An 18,488-nucleotide genomic window follows, 5' to 3' on the forward strand; every position below is an offset into this window, starting at 1 on the left:
ATCACCCACCAATACTATTATAAAAATTAAATATAAAATATCATTTAGCGTTGTATCAGTTACAAACCTATACTATTAATAAAAACTAAAGCTAACAATAATCAATCAAAATAAAAAGAAAATAAGAATAATTATATGCATAATATTATTAAAACTCAACAAATCAAATTGTTATTATAGGTCGATCATATTTGAATTGTTTTAACCAACAATAAGACATAATTTACAAAAATGAACAAGGTGATGTATGGTAACAAATAGTATAATCTTTAAAAAATAGTAAGGATATAACAATATGCAAATTTTTGAATTTTTAATACTAGCCGCACAAATGCGCGGGCCATACGCCTAGTTGCACAAAATTCAGTTGTCAACCTTCAATCCAAGAACAATGGAAAGGATACATATAGAAATGCCCGACGTACTCGCGTGTACATCCCATATGTCATGCTACGTGGAGCATGCATGGTGTATCAATTGTTCTTGCAACTCCAAGTTATTCATATATAAACTTATTCATTTGTGCTAGTTTATATTTTTTTCACGTCTCGTTGGTCAACTACGTACGTTCAGCTGGACCGAGCTCATGCATGGAATCATGGGCAGAAGACGACGTTGTAATTGGTGCCGCCGGGGCAAGTGTAGGTGCTGGTGTCGTCGTCCTTGGGGTAGCTGTAGGCGTCCGGGCACAGCCCCTTGAAGAACCTGGAGTAGTCCGTCGGCCCGCAGCTGTTGGCCGCCGAGCCGGTGCAGCAGTACTCGTCGGTCTTAAACACGGTGCACGGGTTGTCGCAGCCGCCGGGGGCCCGCAGCGCGGCGGGGCACTGCGCCGTGACATCGGCGTCGCACCGTGGCCCGCCCTTGGGGCACCCGGAGCCGCCGCCGGCGGGCAGGAAGTCCATGGGCACGTTGAAGCCGTCCACCAGGGAGATGTCGATGAAGTCCTGCCCTTGGAACTGGTTCAGCCCGAACTCGGCCAGCGTGTTGGGCGGCTGCCCGTACTGCGTGCACCGCAGCACGCCGCCGCAGTCCCCCGTCTGGCACCGCCCGTTGCCGCTGCCGTCGAAGGAGCAGCCCGTGCGCGCCCACACGCGGCCGCCCGTTGTCCCCGCCGGCACGTCGATGCTCCACGTCTGCCCGTTGTCCAGCTGCTTCCCGCCGCCCGGCACAGCCGCCGCCCACACGGTGTACGGGCAGTTGTTGCTCACGGTGAAGGTGGCCGCGTCGGCAGCGGCCGCGAGGAGGACGACGACGACGAGCGGGAGGAGGTGGACGGAAGCCATTTCGTTCACTTTCTGGTAGAGATGCTGATGCACAGTGGAGGGAATGGGTGAGTATATATAGCTGTGGAGGTGGTGTGGATGAACCGGAAGAATTCAACAATTGCGTGCTGGAATTTTATTTCTGGCCGAGTTTTCCAATGCAAGCTTCCACGAGTTCGGCAGTGTCAGTTCCGGAGATGGCGGGCAGCTAAACCTACTCAAAAGTGTATGCCGCGCGTTGTGATTAAATGTGATCTAGTGCACAATGACTCGAGATTTATACTGACCCTACGTTGTAAGGAAAATGGCCATTTTAGGCCGTAATTGTGATTTTTATGATTGAGTGCCAACATGATCATTGCGGCTAATGAGTTTGTGTATGATCTAAGGTTCCAAGGATGAAGTACAAGACCATAGCAAAGCTAGAAACAAAGAAAGAATTCAAAGAAATATCGAATTGGATGAGTGTAGCATGAAATGCTAGCACCGGTTAAACCGACGAGAGGAGGTTACAAAGCGTAGGTGCATTGGTATGTGCTTTGGAAGATCAATGCCAAAAAAATTTCACCCATCACATCGAATCTTTGAATATGCATAAAACATTAAATGCAGTTGAAAAAAATAAATCATTACACAATTTAACTGTAAACAACGAGACGGATTTTTTAAGCCTAATTAGTCCATAATTAAATATTAATTACCAAATAACAATGAAAATGCTACAGTACCAAAACTAAAAAAATTCGCGAATTGAACATGCCCTTAGCTGTACTAGTTGAACCGATGGTGTATCAAGAGACGTCGGTACATCAATACTTGTGAGGAGAGAGACCACATGACCCGGTCAGACGATCAGAGTACCGTCCGTCGTCAGTGTCTGAGCGGTGGAAATGCATCCAACTGAATAACTATCGCTTTCCTATGAGTTATTTCCAGAATCGAGGTTAGTTATTCGCTGTGGCAAAAAATCAAATAAATAGTTGAAAACAAATGTTGTTCTTAGTTTGCAACTACCAAGTAGTGGTAGTAGTAGTAGTGGATGATAAGTCTTTGGATTTAAATTATCTGTGCGGTTACCACAAAATAGAAAAGAAGATCTATTCGCCGAAGTTTCTTCGTTGGTTCACCATATGTTTCTGCTGACAGAGTCACGGTTACGTAACGGAGCACTAATCTTCTTCTGGAAGAAGAAGAAAAAAAAAGAGTTGGAAAAATGATTAGTAGGACAAGGCTGCTTAAGTACGTGCTTGGTAAGTTAGTGTAATGTGGCGGGCTTTGTTGTCTTGTCACGGCGTGTTGAACGGACAACAAGTGAAGAATCTGAATGGCAAAGGTGCATCCGGCGTACGTGCGGCGGTTCCCTTCCAAGACGGTGACGATGATGGAATAGGATGGGGTGTAGTGGAGTGGAGCCGTGGAGACTGTAGAGATGGAACGGGAGAACCGGCGCCAAGTCGCCAACCAATAGAGGCGGCTGGCAGAAACCAGATGGGCCTCATGAAACTAGGGCCTGGCTCATGGCCGCCGTGGCCTTCAGATGAAGCAACGAACGGTCCATCACGGGCTGATGCTTCCAGCCAGCTAGCAGGCGCACGGCACAGCCAACAATTGAGGATCCAAGGGCATATATGCCAACCCCGGCCGGTTAGAAAAAATACAAGGTCTAGACAGACCACACGTGGCACCAGTAAAAGTGCCACTTACAACTAATTACATTTCTGCAACAAGTTATGACGGAACGACCCAATGACCCAGGCTTAGGCCAAGGAGGTCAGCGACCTAGACACCAACTCCTGGAGCCTGGAAGCCCCAGCCGAACACCAAAGGCCCCCTTCCATACTAACAGACCTAAGAACATCCTGAACACTTGGCCTCTTCTTCTCAAAAACACAAGCATTACGATGTTTCCACAACTCCCAAGCCACCGAGATTATTAAGGAATTAAGGCCCTTGCGAGCTTCTCTTGAAGCTGCAGCAGCAGTTTTCCTCCACCAGCTAGAAAAGCGGGCAGTCCAAGGCTGTGGCGCCAAGTGTATAACACACCTAGATGGTGCAGGATTATAGTCAAGACCTCGCGAGCAAAAACACACCCTATCAACATATGATTTATTGTTTCCTCCTCCTGATCACATAAAGGGCAAGCCTCCGGATGGGGTAGATTACTTCTGGCTAGGCGGTCAGCAGTCCAAACCCTGTTATGGAGCACCAACCAGATGAAGAACCTGCAGCGTGGTGGGGCCCAAGTTTTCCAAATTCTCTTCCATGGACCGAACTTGATGGATCCCAAAAAGAAAGCCTCATAAGCAAACTTGCTGTTGTAGGAACCAAGCTGTGTTAGCTTCCACTTGTAGTGATCAGCCACATTTTGTTGTAGAACAACACCATCCACCATATCCCACATGAGGAGGTAATCGACCAACACTTCTACAGTAAGGGCTCCCTTGATGTCATGAACCCAACTCCTATTTTGCAGGGCCTGAGCTACAGACCTACTATTAATAGTTCGCTTTGGGACTGTTTTAAATAGGTTAGGGGCTATCTCGGCCAAAGTGTGTCCATCCAGCCACCTATCCTTCCAGAACAGAATTTCCTCCCCATTTCCAACTATAGCATCTACTGCCACATCAAAGAGGGCCTTTGCTTCTAGAGGAACTTCAACAAGAAGACCAGCCCAAGGTCTATCTGGGTTTGTTTTTTGTTCCCACAACCAGCGGATTCTTAGCGTCCAGCCAAAAAGTTCAAGATTGTGAACCCTGAAGTGCATCTAGGCCGATAGATGTAAATGGTAAGTTTCGGTGATTAATGACAACCATATGTGACTAACGTATGTTTTGAAGGAAAAATTATTGTTTAATTTAGTCTCATATGAAATGTGAAAAGAGACCCCTCAATTCGGAACAATCATGCGTGCCAAGAACTCAATTTCAAAGATTAAGGACCTTTCTAGTCTCAAGTGTCACAAGGAGATGAAGGACACTTGATTTAGATAGGATTTATAGTTTTTAGTTCTTGACTGTACTATTAAGAGGGGTTCATGAGTTAGTAGCTTGATCAAAATTGAGTTGGCCTTAGAAATCTTGCACACTCGCTCAAAAACAACTCAAGATGGTCAATAGAAGTTAACACAACACTTGGAAGAAGAAACAATTGAAGTTACATTGAAATCCAAGTCAATTCAGCTGAAAACCAGAAAAAACAGCAGCACCGGTTGAACCGGTGCCCTAGTGTCAGAGCATCTGATGCTTGGCGGAAGGACCGATGCCCTGTCGGTCTATCTTCTCTGGATGAAGGCAGAAGTCAAGTCTATCACCGGTTGAACCGATGGTCAAAAAAGTAAGCACCGGTGCAATGGAAGTTCTTTGTTCCAGAGAGCATGTTTTGGTGGACTTCAACTTCTCTTCAGCACCGGTTGAACTGACGCTTCGGAATCAAAGCACCGGTGCATTGAACGTCCTATGTTCCAGAGAGCTTGTTTAATTGATCAGTAAACCTCTTCAGCACCGGTTGAACCGATGCCCCTACGGAGCATGCACCGGTGCATTGAAGCAAGCCTGTACACTGTGTCAGAACCCCAACGGCTACAATTTGGACACAGAGAGACCGGTTGAACCGACGCCTCAAAACTGACACCCATCGGTTCTTCCGATGCTCACGGATTTTCTGCAGTGGACTTCCAACGGCTATGTAACTCCTTCCACTCTATATAAGGGCACCCCATGGCTCATTTCACTTGCCTTTGACACCCTGAATACTTGAGGCCACCCAAGAGAAGAAGAGAAAGTGCTTTGAGCAAATAAGAGAAGATCTAGCATTTTGTTTGTGCTCCAACCTTGAAGAATCCATCCTTTGCAAGTGTAGCAACTGTGCTTGAGCTAGGGCCAACTGAGTGTAGGTCAAGTGAAGGCTTAGGAGCTTGTTACTCTTGGTGTTTGACGGCACCTAGCCGGTCTTGGTGATCGGGAGGTTCTTGGTGAGCTCTTGGTGTTTGTGGGAGCCCCAAGACAAGAAGATTGTACACGGTGTGAAGCTCGCTGTTCCGGAGATGGAGAAAGAGCATTCTTAGTGATCACTTGCTCCTTGGTGAAGCAAGGGAGCTATACCCTTGTGTGGGTGCTCCAACGTGGATTAGGGGGGAGCGTCAACTCCTCGATACCACAGGAAAAATCCGGTTGTCTCGTGTCTCTTACTTTTATTTCAAGCAATTAAATCCTTTTGTTGTTACTCTTGTCTTTGATTGCTTGTAGTTTGACTAGGACAACTTGCATGGTAGTGTGATCGTTTGCTTAGGTTTTGTTCTTGCTAGTGTGATATCCTTTAAGCAATATGATCATGATAGTGTGGTTACCTACCTAAGGACCTTGTGCTAGTATGCTCTAGTGACTAGGTTTCAAATTTATAGATTGGGCAATACTAGTTTAGGTTAAGGACTAGTTAGAAATTTGAAAAAGTCCCAATTCAACCCCCCCCCTTCTTGGGCCACGATCCTTACAATTGGTATCAGAGCCAGGGCTCTCTTTTTAGGCTTAAAATCCTAGAGTATGGCCGGGGGAAGTGGTGGTCCACCCAAGCTCGATGGGAGAAACTATGCTTATTGGAAAGCTCGCATGGCGGGTTACCTTGAGGCTATTAATCCCATCGCTTGGGCGGTCACGGAGAAACCTATAGTCGGTCCTTGGAATGAAGACCAAGTTAAATATGGTGCTAGAGCAAAGAATGTTTTATTTGATGCTCTTAGTGAGGAGATCTTTGCTCGTGTTCATAGCAAAAAGACCTCTCATGAAATTTGGGAAGCACTTGAAGCTATTTATGTTGGTTCTAAAAAGCTTCGTGAAGAAAAATATCAAGTACTTAAAGAAAAACTTAATGAATTCAAAATGCTTCCAAACGAGTTGGTTGAACAAATGTTTGCTCGTTTGAATGTGCTTATTGAGGACATTAACGCTCTTGAAATTTCTCCTTTGTCTAATAGTGACATCATCCGGAAGATCCTACATTGTCTACACAAGCCCAAGTACAACATCGTCACCTCATTGCTCTATGAGAAGGATCTTGAAATGCTTGAAGTGAGTGATGTTGTTGGGAAAATTCGGTCTCATGAGATGTTCCTCTTGGGAGAAGTTGATCCACCGCAAAACAAGAGAGATCTTGCACTCAAAGCTAAGAGTGATCATAAGTCCAAGAAAAAGAACAAGTGCAAAGTTATATCACCAAGCTCAAGCGAAGATGAAGCTAATAAAGATTCAAGTGATGAAGATGGTGATGTTGAGCTAGCACTTCTCATGAGGAAGACCTCCAAGATGATGTCAAGGTTGAACAAGAAAGGGTACAACTATGACCCCAAGAAAAACAAGTTTCGTACCCGGAAGAGCAAGGACAATGACAAGAAAGTTTGTTACAATTGTGGCAAATATGGTCACCTCTCATATGATTGTCCGGAGCCTTCAAAGCTCAACAAGAAACAAGAAGATGGTGACAATCAATACAAGACTTCAAAGAAAAATTATGAGAAGAAGGACCACAAGAAGAAAGGGTCTTTCACAAGAAGAGAGAAGGTCAAGGCTTTCCTTGGAGAATGGATCACGGATGGTGAATCCTCAAATGATGACTCAAGTGATGAAGAGTCAAAGAAAAAGATTGTGGGGATTGCCATGCATGATGATGAAGATGATGGTGATGAGGCACCTCTACCTCCACCACCCATGTGCTTCATGGGAAGAGGTAACTCCAAGGTGAGTGATGATGAAGACTCCTCTAGTGATGAAAGTGAACATTGCTTATCTCCTAATGAAGTGCAAAACATCCTAAAAGAGTACCAACAAGTGATCAAGAAGTACAAATCAAAATGTAAAGTTCTTAAAATTGAATATGCCAAGCTTAAGGTCTCAAATAATGAGTTGATTGTTAGGCATAATGAGGTAGTAGAAACTCATGATACAAGCATTGTTCCTAGCAAGCAACTTAGAGAGGAGCATGACAAGCTACTTGTTAAGCATGATGAATTGAATGTTAAATATGAGGAAATAGTTGTGCTTAACAAGTCTCTTACTTCATGCAACAAGAAGCTGAAGCTTGACTATGCAAACTTAAATATGAAATATCAAGAACTTGACCTTGCCTTTGATGCTTTGGATGAAGAACTAAAAGAATCTCAAAAGAAAGTCATCAAAGTCAATATAGCTACTTCTTGTGATGATCTTGTGGAGTTGCCTCACCCTATTACTTGTCATCATGCTTCTCCTTCTTGTTCAAAGACTAACCATGATAGGGAGAAACAACTTGAGAAGGAACTTGAAAGCATGACCAAATGCATGTTCAATGTGACAAGAGGAGAATACTTGCACAAGGAGATTCTCTTCCACAATGCAAGGCACTTTGGGATAAATGGACTTGGATCATTTCCCAACCCTCCGAAAAATTGTCCCAAGTCGCCGGAGCTCATGGCATGCTTCAACAAGGAAGTTGGCTCATATTGTCAACATTGTCAAGTCACCGGACATCACACAAGGGAGTGTCCAATTCCTACTCGTCCACCTCCTACCTTGCCTCCTAATTATAAGTCTCAATTCAATGAAAATCATTTCTTGTTAAGCAAGCTTAAAAGTGGCAAGGTTAAGGCAAAGTTTATTAGCACTCAAATTAAGGGAAAGCTACCACGCCAACTTTGGGTTCCTAAAGCTTTAGTAACTCATGTCAAAGGACCCAAACTTGCATGGGTTCCCAAACCTCAAAAGTGATTCATTTGTGTGTAGGTGAACTACAAAGCCGGTGGCAAGCATTTGGTGCTTGATAGCGGATGTACACAACACATGACCGGCTATGTAAAGATGTTCATCTCACTAGATGAAGATGTGGGCGATTATGAACATGTCACCTTTGGTGACAACTCAAAAGGAAAAGTGGTAGGTTTGGGTAAGGTAGCCATAACCAAGGATCTTTCTATCTCTAATGTGTTGCTTGTTGAGTCGGTTAGTTTCAATTTGTTATCTATTTCTCAACTTTGTGATTTAGGACTAATATGCACCTTTAGTGATAGTGAGGTTATAGTGATAAGCAAGGAGGACAAGAGCTTAATATTCAAAGGATTTCGACATGGTAACATTTACCTTGTTGATTTCTCATCTAATGATGCAAGCTTGGCGACATGTCTCTTCTCCAAGAACTCCATGGGTTGGCTTTGGCATCGCCGAATTGCTCATATTGGCATGAGCCAACTCAAGAAGGCCTTCAAACGAGGTATGGTGGTTGGTGTTAAAGATGTTACATTTGACAAAAAACAAATTGTGTAGTGCTTGTCAAGCCGGGAAGCAATTTGCATCATCACATCCCATGAAAACTTATTTATCAACATCAAGAAGCTTGGAGCTACTACACATGGATCTCTTTGGGCCAACCACCTACAAAAGTCTTGGCGGTAATCTCTATTGTCTTGTAATTGTTGATGATTATTCTAGATATACTTGGACTTTCTTTTTAGAGGACAAGAGCAAGACTATGGGGATCTTCAAGATTTTTGTCAAGCAAGCTCAAAATGAATTTGAGTCAAGTGTTGTGAAGGTCCGGAGTGACAATGGCACGGAGTTTAGGAACACTCAAGTGGAAGAGCTTTGCAACGACTTGGGGATCAAGCATGAATTTTCATCAACATACACACCCCAACAAAATGGAGTGGTGGAGAGGAAGAACAAGACATTGATCACTCTTGCAAGAGCAATGTTGGATGACTATGGCATCTCACAAAGATTTTGGGCGGAAGCCATCAACACCGCATGCCATGCATCCAACCGAGTTTATCTTCACCGCTTCTTGGGAAAGACACCCTATGAGCTTCTCATTGGGAGGAAGCCCAACATCTCCTACTTCCGGGTGTTTGGTTGCAAATGCTACATCTTCAAGAAAAGGAAGCACCTAGACAAGTTTGAAAGTAGATGTGATGTTGGTTTTCTTATTGGTTATTCATCAAACTCCAAAGCATATCGAGTATTCAATAGTGCTACAAGCAAGATTGAAGAAACTTGTGATGTGGAGTTTGATGAGACTAATAGCTCCCAAGGGGAAGTTTTCTCTTGTGATGATGTAGGTGATGAACCACTTCGAGAAGTCATGAAGAACATCACCATTGGGCAAGTCAAGCCAAAGGAGGTAGAAGAGCTACAAGCCTCATCCACTCAAGTTGAAGTCACTTCCAAGGATGACTCAAAGGATGAAGACAAGTCTACATCATCACATCACCATGATGAGTCATCCGATGAAGAAGATGATGCCTCACCTCCTTTCCATGATGCCCAAGATGAACAAGTGGTTGAAGAACAACTTCCATTTGATGACACGCACATCACAAGTGAACAAGCCCAAGCTCAAGATCAAGATGACGAATCACTAGAAGAATCAACGTCTCAAGCACAAGAGAGGCTTACAAGAACTTCAAGAAATCATCCCATTGACTTGGTCATGGGTAACCCCTCTAGTGGAGTAAGAACTCGAAGACGTCAATATGCCTCTTTTTGTGAACATTACTCATTTGTTTCTTGCTTGGAACCCACAAATATAGATGAAGCTCTTGAGGACCCGGATTGGGTGATAGCCATGCAAGAAGAGCTCAACAACTTCACCCGCAATGAAGTTTGGGTTCTTGAAGAACGTCCTCAAGACAAGAATATCATTGGTACCAAGTGGGTCTTCCGCAACAAATAAGATGAGCATGGTGTAGTGATTCGCAACAAGGCAAGACTTGTGGCAAAGGGCTTCGCACAAGTTGAAGGGTTGGATTTTGGTGAAACATTTGCCCCCGTTGCAAGACTTGAAGCCATTCGTATCCTTTTAGTGTACGCTTCACATCATAACATGAAACTCTTTCAAATGGATGTGAAGAGTGCGTTCTTAAATGGCTTGATTAATGAGTTGGTGTTTGTTGAACAACCTCCCGGGTTTGAAGACCCTAGATATCCTAATCATGTTTATAGGTTGCACAAGGCACTCTACGGGCTCAAGCAAGCGCCAAGGGCTTGGTATGAACGCCTTCGTGACTTCCTTCTCAACAAGGGCTTCAAGATCGGGAGGGTGGATACAACTCTATTCACAAGAATCATCAATGAAGAGCTATTTGTATGTCAAATATATGTTGATGAAATCATTTTTGGTTCAACTAACTCCACTCTTTGCAAAGAATTTGGAGAAATGATGGCTAGGGAATTTGAGATGTCCATGATCGGTGAGCTCAATTTCTTCCTTGGGTTTCAAATCAAGCAATTGAAGGAAGAGACTTTCATCCATCAAGAAAAGTATACAAAGGATATTCTCAAGAAATTCAAGATGGATGATTGCAAGCCGATCAAGACTCCAATGCCAACTAATGGACATCTTGACTTGGATAAGGGAGGTAAATCGGTTGACCAAACTCTCTATCGTTCTATGATTGGGTCACTCCTTTACCTAACCGCATCTAGGCCCGATATCATGTTTAGCGTATGCATGTGTGCCTGTTTTCAAGCTAATCCTAAGGAATCACACATTAGTGCCGTTAAGAGGATCCTTAGATATCTCAAGCATACGCCTAGCATAGGCTTGTGGTACCCCAAAGGCGCTAGTTTTACTCTCTTGGGATACTCGGATTCGGACTTTGCCGGATGTCGTGTTGATCGCAAGAGTACATCGGGTGGGTGCCACTTGCTAGGGCGTTCCTTAGTCTCTTGGTCGTCAAAGAAACAAAATTCCGTGGCCTTGTCAACCGCGGAGGCGGAATACATTGCCGCCGGGGCTTGTTGTGCTCAAATCCTCTACATGAAGCAAAGCCTCTTAGACTATGGTGTAGTATTAGATAGGATACCACTCCTTTGTGATAACGAGAGTGCCGTTAAAATTGCAAATAACCCGGTTCAACACTCTCGTACCAAGCACATAGATATTCGCCATCACTTTCTAAGAGATCATGTGGCAAGGAATGATATACTACTTTGTGGTGTTCGTTCCGAAGATCAATTGGCGGATATCTTCACCAAACCTCTAGATGAGAGCACCTTTTGTAGGTTGCGAAGTGAGCTTAACGCTTTAGATGCTTCTAACGTCATATAATTGCCTTGTCATATAGATGCATTTCATTTGTACATATGCTAGGGGCTTGTCTAACCTTGTTAAGATAGTGATGAACATGGGTCTTGCATGAGCCGGTGGTCTTGGTTTTGCTCATGGCATGAAGAATGGTTCATCATGAAGAAGCTTGCCGAGGGTTCAAACTTGACAAGATAGATTTAAATTTTTGCAATGCATGTGCTTGTCATATAGAATGCATCCATGTTTGATTTCTCGCTTTGCATTGGCATTGCATCACGTTAGTAGCATCACAAGGGAGCAAATCACACTTCGAGAAATATATTCATGCTAAATATGATATATCATCTCCACAAGAGTGATAAGATCTTTTTGCGCTTTCATGCCTATTGAGCCATGTCCTATCGAACTTAAAGTTTCAATCTCTAAGTTCATAGGCAAAGTGGCTCATACATTTGGTTTTTTGTGTTTAAACCTCGCTTGGTTCTTAATTTGTATATGTTTATTTAAAAGCTTGCGAGCACTTAGTATGAGTGTTTGAGGGGTGAGGTTGTCTCTCGAAAATGGTCCAAATTGAGTGTTTATGGCTTTGGTTTTGCAAATTTGGATCAGAAGTAGAGTTTATAGTTCAGCAGAAAATTTCCTTAACCACCGGTTAAACCGACGCCTGGTTTTTCACTGCATCGGTTCAACCGGTGCTTAAAGTCTTCGTGGCTCGGTTTCTGCATCGTCTCTGGAACAAACTCCGACCGTTACACCGATGACCACCGGTGCTTCCGATGCATGGCGGATGAACCGACGCTTCAGCATCGGTTCAACCGGTGCTACTGCGTGGAGTAAATGGCCCCTTGCAAAGCCTCTGGACCTTACTCCTGCCAATGCACCGACGCCCGTCGGATGTTCCGGTGCCTCAATGGCGGATCTTCCGGTGCCCCTGTTGACCACGTTTTCATCTAAATCAGATCTGGTCAAAGTTACACCGGTGATTACACCGATACTTTTTCTCTGAACCATCGGATCTTCCGGTGCTTAGGGTTGGCGGGCCCGTCTGTTTTGTTTTCACTTAACCCTTCCGCGGGCCCCACGCGTCAGCTTCACACTGTTTTTCTTCCTCCTCGCGAAACCGCCGCCCCTGTACCCGCGCTCGTACGCCGCGCCGCCGCCGCCACTCCTGCACCGCCCCTCCGACTCCGCGCCCGAGCTCTTCACTACGCCGCCGCCCGCGCACGCCCACACTCCTTGCGCACGCTGCTCCGCAGCCGCTCGCACGCCCCAGCTGCGCCTGTGCCACCCACGCGCCGCCGCTCACCGCCGCCGTCGGCCTCTCTCCAAGCGCCAGCAAGCCTCCTCCACACAGTGCTGCTCCACTCCTTCTCCCACGCACGAGTTTTCAAGCCCGATTTGAAGTTCTCTCCACCCTTGATTCGGTGCACACAAGGTGTTCGAGGAATTGCCTCTTAGGTGTTTCTTCGATTTCTTCCCTGATCTGCTAGGGTATGGCCCTTACACTCCTTGGCAAAGTGAAATTCCTTTAATACATCATCCTTTGCACACATGCACATATACGCACACACTCTTTCTTGATCCTGCAAATCCCTTAGTGTGGTTTTTCGACGAATATCCACTAGAATTCATGTTTTAGGCTCATATCCTACCATGCTACTTTTGTGACAGATGGCAGGAGATAAGAAGGGCAAGGGAAAGATGGTTGTGCAGAAGAAGAAGAAGCGCACCCGTGAGGACCGCGAGCGAGAGCAAGCTGAGGCAGTTGTAGACGCAGCAGACAGACAGGGATCCCTTCGGATCAGGGATCCTCAGGTTCAGGGGGAGCCACAGTTGCAGTTACGTCGCTCAGGACGTACTCAGACAGCTCAGACCACACCTGAGTCCCGCTCACGTCCACGGACTCGAGGTGGTGGCACTCAGAGGGGAGCAGGTCATGCTCAGCAGCAGCACACCGACAGTCAGACTCAGACAGGAGGTCAGGACAGTGGTGAGGAGCTGCCCGAGGTTGAGTTGTTTGATCTCAGGGGTATTCCAAGACCTAGGGTCAAGAGACTGAGATATGTCACCCCGGAGCAGTGGTTTCCCGAGCAGAGAGACGTTGGAGTTGATCGTCGCTTTTACACTCTGCTCCAGGAGTCTTTTGACCACACCTACTGCCAGTTGGATATCAAGATCAGTGAGCACAAGATGCTCCACTGGGTGGCTATGCGTGTAGCAGCAGGTGGGACTCCAGTACTTCCTCTTTTTGAGAGATATGTTGGATTGCCTGCTCTACTCAGTGAGAGGTCCAGATACATTCGAGAGTGGGTTCGAGTCTTCTACGCCACTCTGTTTATTGAGGAAGACCGGCAGTTTATAGACTTCATGTTCCAGGAGAGGCACTATCGTTTGACCCGAGCACGACTGGCTACCTTACTTGGAGTTCAGATTGCCGAGGAGACACACTTCGTGCACTATCAGGCTTATGGCAGCACGGTGCCTCCTCGTCGTCCTCATGAGTCTCATGTACCATCTGATGAGGAGATCAGTGTTCTCTTCCAGCAGCCCTTCCTGCCTGGCACACCGAGGACTCCGGACAGGCTGACTCACGTGGTACACTCTATCCACCTAGCTCTGAGGAAGAGTCTGCTGTTCCGGATTGGATACAACGAGGGAATTACAGCTCTGCAGCAGTGGCTCCTACTATATATCATGACAGGTCGTGACTTTGACCTAGTCGACTTCTTTATCTGCGAGCTAGAGGACGTGATTCTGGATGGGATGATAGTTCACCGTCGCCATCCGTTTGCTCATTGGATCTGCTGGATTCTGGCTCCGCTAAGTCAGAATGAGCATATGGATGAGCTGGAGCACTCGAGGACACACTTCAGTTTTTACTCACCTGCTACACCTCGAGACGGTCGTCGTGGCTCGAGAGGCCAGCGCAGGGCACAGCAGATTCTTGATGAGCGTGTCTTGGCTGAGGGCAGAGTTGCAGACGATCCGACAGCAGCCGAGGACGCTTCACTAGCTGCAGCAGAGGCCCAGCTCCCACACTACCTGATCACAGACTCGGAGGACTCGGAGGATGACGAAGATTTCATTCCTACTGTTACCGTCCCTCGAGGAGCTCATGATGATGAGGCAGGATCCTCTGGTGCAGCCCGCACCCCTGCTCCTCCGGTTACCACTGCTCAGGTCATTCAGCCCGATGCACTTGCTGCCATTCTTACTCGGCTTTCAGACCAGCAGGACAGATTTGCTGCAGCTCAGCTAAGCATGCAGGCCGAGTAGGCTCACCAGCAGGAGGCCCAGACACTTGTTCTTGAGGGCATTCGGCAGCAGCAGGAGGCCATGAGGCTATAGCTACAGCAGCAGTCCCAGATACAACAGCAAATGTTCACATTCTTCTCGGGATGCTTCGGTCAGCTGTACCGTCACACTGGACTGCCTGAGCCTCAGCTCCCTACACCCCAGCAGCTCCAGTTCGACCCTACTGCTCCCGCTCCTCCTGTTGGCGGTTTTGTGTAGACACCCTTGTCATCCTTCCCGATGTCACCATTTCTTCAGACCGGGTTGTTTGCCAGTCCTGTACCAACTGCTGCTCCGGCTCCTGCTCCACAGCCTAGTGTTTGGACTACCGAGCAGCGTGCAGAGTTTCTTAGACAGCAGCAGATCCTACACCAGCTCCAGCACCCCTCGGCTCAGTCACTCACGTTCGAGTCACCTTCACAGCCTGAGGTGCTCCGTCCGTCCGTCGTACGCCCCACTCAGCCAGACCTGACTCCCGTCACGTTTGCTCCTCCGACGGACTCCACGATCGTCGCCGCGCCAGCTTCTACCGCTACTCCAGCTACTTCTGCTGCTCCGACGACTCCGGTCGAGCAGAAGTCTTCTTCGGTCGATGACGACTGGACGGACGACGACGCCGACGACTCCGCCGCTCAGTTTTCCACCGGACCCAGCAGGAAGACCCCGCCTTCTCCAGCTCAGGATTAGATCGCCTTTCTTTTTGGTGCTTTGTTGCCAAAGGGGGAGATAGATTGGGGGAGTAGAGATAGGGGGAGCTTGGTGGTTTGTGGCGTGATTGGATCTTCATGGATTTTGTGTATGGACATGTTATTTGGATATTGTGTATGCTCTGTGTTGACATGTCCCTACATGTGCTTTATTTCGAGTAATGCATGCTTGTTTAATCGTTTTCAATTTCATATCTTGTGTATCTCTACTTTGTGTTGTCATCAATCACCAAAAAGGGGGAGATTGAAGTGCATCTAGACCGATAGATGTAAATGGTAAGTTTCGGTGATTAATGACAACCATATGTGACTAACGTATGTTTTGAAGGAAAAATTATTGTTTAATTTAGTCTCATATGAAATGTGAAAAGAGACCCCTCAATTCGGAACAATCATGCGTGCCAAGGACTCAATTTCAAAGATTAAGGACCTTTCTAGTCTCAAGTGTCACAAGGAGATGAAGGACACTTGATTTAGATAGGATTTATAGTTTTTAGTTCTTGACTGTACTATTAAGAGGGGTTCATGAGTTAGTAGCTTGATCAAAATTGAGTTGGCCTTAGAAATCTTGCACACTCGCTCAAAAACAGCTCAAGATGGTCAATAGAAGTTAACACAACACTTGGAAGAAGAAACAATCGAAGTTACATTGAAATCCAAGTCAATTCAGCTGAAAACCAGAAAAAACAGCAGCACCGGTTGAACCGGTGCCCTAGTGTCAGAGCATCTGATGCTTGGCGGAAGGACCGATGCCCTGTCGGTCTATCTTCTCTGGATGAAGGCAGAAGTCAAGTCTATCACCGGTTGAACCGATGGTCAAAAAAGTAAGCACCGGTGCAATGGAAGTTCTTTGTTCCAGAGAGCATGTTTTGGTGGACTTCAACTTCTCTTCAGCACCGGTTGAACCGACGCTTCGGAATCAAAGCACCGGTGCATTGAACGTCCTATGTTCCAGAGAGCTTGTTTAATTGATCAGTAAACCTCTTCAGCACCGGTTGAACCGATGCCCCTACGGAGCATGCACCGGTGCATTGAAGCAAGCCTGGACACTGTGTCAGAACCCCAACGGCTACAATTTTGACACAGAGAGACCGGTTGAACCGACGCCTCAAAACTGACACCCATCGGTTCTTCCGGTGCTCACAGATTTTCTGCAGTGGACTTCCAACGGCTATGTAACTCCTTCCACTCTATATAAGGGCACCCCATGGCTCATTTCACTTGCCTTTGACACCCTGAATACTTGAGGCCACCCAAGAGAAGAAGAGAAAGTGCTTTGAGCAAATAAGAGAAGATCTAGCATTTTGTTTGTGCTCCAACCTTGAAGAATCCATCCTTTGCAAGTGTAGCAAGCGTGCTTGAGCTAGGGCCAACTGAATGTAGGTCAAGTGAAGGCTTAGGAGCTTGTTACTCTTGGTGTTTGACGGCACCTAGCCGGTCTTGGTGATCGGGAGGTTCTTGGTGAGCTCTTGGTGTTTGTGGGAGCCCCAAGACAAGAAGATTGTACACGGTGTGAAGCTCGCCGTTCCGGAGATGGAGAAAGAGCATTCTTAGTGATCACTTGCTCCTTGGTGAAGCAAGGGAGCTATACCCTTGTGTGGGTGCTCCAACGTGGATTAGGGGGGAGCGTCAACTCCTCGATACCACGGGAAAAAATCCGGTTGTCTCGTGTCTCTTACTTTTATTTCAAGCAATTAAATCCTTTTGTTGTTACTCTTGTCTTTGATTGCTTGTAGTTTGACTAGGACAACTTGCATGGTAGTGTGATCGTTTGCTTAGGTTTTGTTCTTGCTTGTGTGATATCCTTTAAGCAATATGATCATGATAGTGTGGTTACCTACCTAAGGACCTTGTGCTAGTATGCTCTAGTGACTAGGTTTCAAATTTATAGATTGGGCAATACTAGTTTAGGTTAAGGACTAGTTAGAAATTTGAAAAAGTCCCAATTCAATCCCCCCTTCTTGGGCCACGATCCTTACAAACCCCCAGACCTCCATACTCAAGTGGTCTTTGCACCTTCTCCCAAGCCACCAAACAATTGCCACCATTTGCCTGATCATGACCTTTCCAAAGGAATCCACGCCTTTTCTAGTTAATGGCCTTGAAGAACCATTTTGGTAAGTCCATGGCTATTAGATGATAAATTGGGGCAGTGGTCAGCACCACTTTTACCAAAATCAAGCGTCCCGCCCTGTTGATTAAAGATGCCTTCCATCCAGGGAGATAATCTGCCACCCTATCAACTAGGGGCAGCAGAACCTCTTTAGTTGGTTTGCCAATGGTTAGTGGGAGGCCAAGATAAGTGCAGGGGAAAGCCTTGATGGTGCAGGACAGAATATTTGCCGTGAGGGACAACTCCTCATTAGAACAATGAATTGGGGACACAGAGCTCTTGGACAGATTGGTTCTAAGGCCGGAAACATGTCTAAACATATCCAGGAGGTGCTTGATAACATTTAGGTCTGAATTGCAAGGCCTCAAGAATATGACAGCATCATCCGCATAAAAAGAAACACGATGTCGAGCTTGCTGAACAGCCAGCGGTTGTAGTAAACCCTCCATGGTGGCAAACTGGACCAAAGAATTCAAGACGTCCATCACTAATATAAATAACATAGGAGAAAGTGGATCTCCTTGTCTGAGGACTCGATGATGAAAAATAGTGTCTCCTGGCACACCGTTGACCAAGACTTGAGTTGAGGCAGTGGACAGAATCAGACAAATGAGATCTAGCCACCGCTGGCCAAATCCAACCCTTCTTATGATTTCCACAAGAAATGACCAAGAGACATAATCAAATGCCTTAGAAATATCTTGCTTAAGGAGAATGTGAGCCTCTTTCTTTTAATGCAAAGATTTCACTATCTGCTGAACCAAAAGGAAATTATCATGAATTTTCCTTCCTCTCACAAAGGCGCTTTGGTTTGTGGAGATCAATGAAGGTAATAAGGGGGCCAGCCGATTAGCCATGAGCTTGGTTACTAATTTAGCAAAGCTGTGAATTAGACTTATGGGCCGAAAGTCCATTACCTCCACAGCATCCATCTTTTTAGGCAGCAATGTAATGAAGGCTGCATTGAGGAGACGAAACTTGAAGACATGACCTTGCTGAATTGCATCCAGAGCCATCAAGATGTCACCTTTAATAATGCTCCAGCAAGACTTATAGAACCTTCCA

General features: G+C 46.0%; 1 protein-coding gene across 1 annotated transcript; it reads right to left on the reverse strand.

The window, feature by feature from the left end:
- Positions 1-296: 296 nt before the first annotated feature.
- Positions 297-1,336, reverse strand: LOC120643702 (alpha-amylase/trypsin inhibitor-like). The gene has a single exon (XM_039920156.1). The coding sequence runs from the start codon at positions 1,281-1,283 to the stop codon at positions 597-599; it is 687 nt and encodes a 228-aa protein (XP_039776090.1). The 5' UTR covers positions 1,284-1,336; the 3' UTR covers positions 297-596.
- Positions 1,337-18,488: the final 17,152 nt, after the last annotated feature.

Source organism: Panicum virgatum, chromosome 8K (assembly GCF_016808335.1).
Source record: "Panicum virgatum strain AP13 chromosome 8K, P.virgatum_v5, whole genome shotgun sequence".
Classification (NCBI taxonomy): Eukaryota; Viridiplantae; Streptophyta; class Magnoliopsida; order Poales; family Poaceae; genus Panicum; species Panicum virgatum.